Source organism: Daphnia pulex, chromosome 2 (genome assembly GCF_021134715.1).
Source record: "Daphnia pulex isolate KAP4 chromosome 2, ASM2113471v1".
Lineage (NCBI taxonomy): Eukaryota > Metazoa > Arthropoda > Branchiopoda > Diplostraca > Daphniidae > Daphnia > Daphnia pulex.
In genome coordinates, this window is record NC_060018.1 from 2849766 (window position 1) to 2853299 (window position 3534).

At 38.6% G+C, this 3534-nt stretch overlaps 1 protein-coding gene across 2 annotated transcripts in view; it reads left to right on the top strand.

Moving 5' to 3' along the window:
• Positions 1-398: 398 nt before the first annotated feature.
• The window catches only part of LOC124209660 (cysteine and histidine-rich protein 1-like), a 74155-nt gene continuing 71019 nt past the window's right edge, over positions 399-3534 (top strand). For both annotated transcript variants that reach the window (XR_006881026.1, XM_046607755.1), the window contains exons 1-8: positions 399-689; positions 1094-1156; positions 1225-1358; positions 1421-1462; positions 1530-1593; positions 1654-1801; positions 2345-2505; positions 3234-3436. Coding sequence is in view for 1 of the 2 variants with exons in the window: in XM_046607755.1 (XP_046463711.1) it covers positions 468-689; positions 1094-1156; positions 1225-1358; positions 1421-1462; positions 1530-1593; positions 1654-1801; positions 2345-2505; positions 3234-3436 (1037 nt within the window). In the remaining variant the exon portion in view is untranslated. The remainder of the gene's footprint in view (positions 690-1093; positions 1157-1224; positions 1359-1420; positions 1463-1529; positions 1594-1653; positions 1802-2344; positions 2506-3233; positions 3437-3534) is intronic.

Consider the following 3534-nt stretch of genomic DNA (forward strand, 5'->3'; position numbering starts at 1 on the left):
GCGAACCTGGCGGGGAATCTTGGGACCCTTTACTGAACACCCGCCGTTTCTTCCACCTCCCGTTTTCTTCTTGGGATAGCGCGAGAGTGTACCTTTCCACGTGTATGAGCTATGAGCTGGCCCCGGCTCATGGCTAAAAATTAAAATTTGGAGGTTGGAGAACATTACAAAGGTTAAGGTTAGTAGAAATAAATTTAGGGAGAACATTACAAAGGTTAGTAGAAATAAAGCTCATGAAAAAAATGTGTTGCAATCTCTGTTTGTCAGCCATTCAAGTCTGACCGACTATTAAGGACCTACACGGATGTAAGCCCCTCCCCACTACGGGGCGGAGATTTCAAAATTCACGATTTTTGGTTAAAATACGCGATCTACCGGCCACACGACAAACGTACACAATATACCGCGGCCCAGAATCCCTACGAAAACTAAACAACGGTTCACAACAAAAGAACACAAATAGGGCGATGGCCGACGTAAATTTAGCTAGCTCTAGTGAAGTCGTCATCGAATCAAGAGATTCTATCGAAACAGGAAACGAAGCTTTCGAACCAGCTTCAAAAAAGCAGCGTAAAGAAGAAAGTAACGTTGAGAAAACTAAAAACGCAGATGAAAGATTAGAAACTCGACTAGGGGGCATTTTGTGTTGTTCCGTTTGCCTGGATCTGCCTTCGAGCGCAGTATATCAAGTGAGTTATTTTCTCCATAGGGTCATCATTTTGACTTTTACTCAAAATGGCTGCACCTTCCTGATGTTAAATATCCTCTGATCTGTTATTCAATGGGGGGAATATTATCTGCATACCGGGAACAACTTATTTGTCTTATTGTCTGTCATGGTGTTCCAAACCCTACTTCTTTGTCCTTTTTGGCTTACCACAGGGTCATAGCTATTTTGTAACTTTGCCTTGAGCCCCATTTACATGGTTTCGTTTAAATAACCTTGCTCTTTATTAAAGCCAGGTTTTAGTAAGGCTTGATAATAGTTTTAATAATTTTGGTTTAACTCACTTATTCATAGGTTTAAAGATGAAACTAACCCCTTACAAATTACTTATTAGTAAACAAATTTATTATTTTTCTTTATTTTCAGTGCTCTAATGGACATTTGTCATGTGTTGGTTGCTTCAACCATCTGCTAGCAGATGCTCGTATGGTATGTTGAGTTTGTTACAAGTTAAAAGAAATGTAATTGAGGAATTGCATTATTGTTTCCAATTCTAGAGAGATGAGACTGCAACATGCCCCAACTGCCGCACAGAAATCAGTAAAACTTTGTCCTCCAGAAATTTGGCTGTTGAAAAAGCTGTTTCTGAGCTTCCAGCACAATGCCGCTATTGTTCAAATGAATACTCTAGGTAAGTTTACACTATTTAATGTGTGTATATATTATGTATTAATAATTCCTTTCTGTTGACAGAAACACTGTTGAGAAACACGAAAAAGAACTGTGTGAGGAAAGGTATTAAAGTTACAGCATTGAAATTGAAAGGAATTTAAAATGTATTTACACTAAACATCCAATTCAGGACAACTATGTGCAAATTTAGTCGGATTGGTTGTCAGTGGCGTGGTCCATTCCACGAAGTCGTGGTAAAGTCGTTATTTACAGCAAAATATTTTGAGTTAATAATGCATTTTTTTTTCAAACAGGTTCATGAATCTGTCTGTGTTCACCCACACAGAAGTGGTGGTGAGCTAATGGAATATCTTCTCAATATGGATGGAAATCACCAGGAAGAGAAAAAACTCTATGGAACTTTGTTTGATTTGCTATCATTCGAAAAAATTGCATTCAGTGGTAATTCATAGTTGAAATAAGTGATCCGTCTAAATTCAATTTTTTTATAGTCGGACTTATAGCTAAATTTCGTTTAATAACTCTTCAGCCCTAGCCATTTTCTTTTTTAAAGGCATTATTTTCTTCTTTCGATAAAGTCTTACGTTAAAATGGCGAAAAAGAGCTTAACTTGTACATTTTCAGTTACCTAGTACGCAATGCTGACTTAAAAATGAACAAAAGAAATGGTTGCTTGAACCGGTTCGTAAAAAGGAAAAGTAGAAACGAGGCGATAGAAAGTGCAAAATAGATGCAAGCGAGAAGAGCGTAACGTTCTCATGAAAGTTTCATTGCCATTACAGCAGAATCTCGTCCAATGTCAAGTATTCGGTTCTTTAAAGCCACAATAGAAAGGTTGTCGGTGGTTGTTCTAAGGTGATCCTGTATTAAATAGTGGTCCCAAGAAAACCTTCATTCAGATTGTAGTTTCCAATTTCCCAATTATTTTTAAGCTAATTTTGCATGATTTATGTTTTCTAACTATTTAAAATTTGTAATTTTTAGACGTTCAGTTAAAACCGTATCGAACTGACGAGTTCATTCATAAATTGTACTATGAAACCAGCCGGTTTTATGCCTTCAGCCACCAGTGGGTAATCAAAGCGCGCATCAACGCAGACCAAAAGGATCCTACTCAATCATCGGAACGTGGAATAAGTTACCAGGTACCGGTTTATCGTATATTAAGTACTATTAATCGTGAATAGTTAAGACTATAATTGAAACGGAGGAGCCAATATTCTTGGTTGGGCTCTATGATGATCAATCCTAGTACTGAGTTGTTTTCGAGAGAGACTTACTGAAGTTTTGGATGAAGCATGTGTCACGCTACAGGACCATATGTATTGAAGTAATCAAACGACTTGGAGAATTGTAATCGTGATCAACAGTCGTTGAACCAACAGTTGAGTAAAGAGCATTGTGCTTCACTTGAGAGAAAAAAAAAAGGGAGACTCCGAGAAATCGTTGCGAGTGCATTGTACTCTGGCCTGAAACACACAGCCCTATATCCTATCTCCACGCGTGTCGAGGATTGGATAACGCAATTTTAATGCGGGCAATCGTTTCAATTTTGAAGCCAAGAGAGAGAACGATGGAGAGTTTCAGTCAAGAGTGTGTCCAAAAAGGAAAGAAAACAAGTTTATGAAAGACATTTGAAGGATTATATCGTCATCACAATTTCGGCGAATTCTACGGTTGCACAACTGACAATTGCTGGGTGGCGTGATTTGACTTAGTTAAAAATAGGCCAAAATGTGCAGAGGTGGCGGCACTGACGACGGTCGATGGTTCTATTTCTTTTTTCCAAGCTGTCGAGGCTCATCGATCCATCTCCGTATACCGTGACACTTGGGTTCCTTAATAACGCTTATATTTGTTATGCTTTTTACAGTTAATATTGAAATCAAAAGCCACCAGTCCCATCACACTTTACTTTCTCATGCTACGTGGACCATTTGGGGAAATGCAAGTTCAACCCAAAATCTATCATTTCGAGTTTTCCGAATCGAATTGTGAAAGCCCGTTGGTGGCCTTCCCACTTACAGATTCAGCTGAATGCAACAAGGTTCTTTCGGGCAAAGCAATCAACTGCCGGTTCGTATATAATGCGATAAAAATGGGACTTGATGATGTTGAGGCTCGCTCCGATTTGGTTACGTCGAGTCTATCTTTTCATTTTTCTCTATCAACAG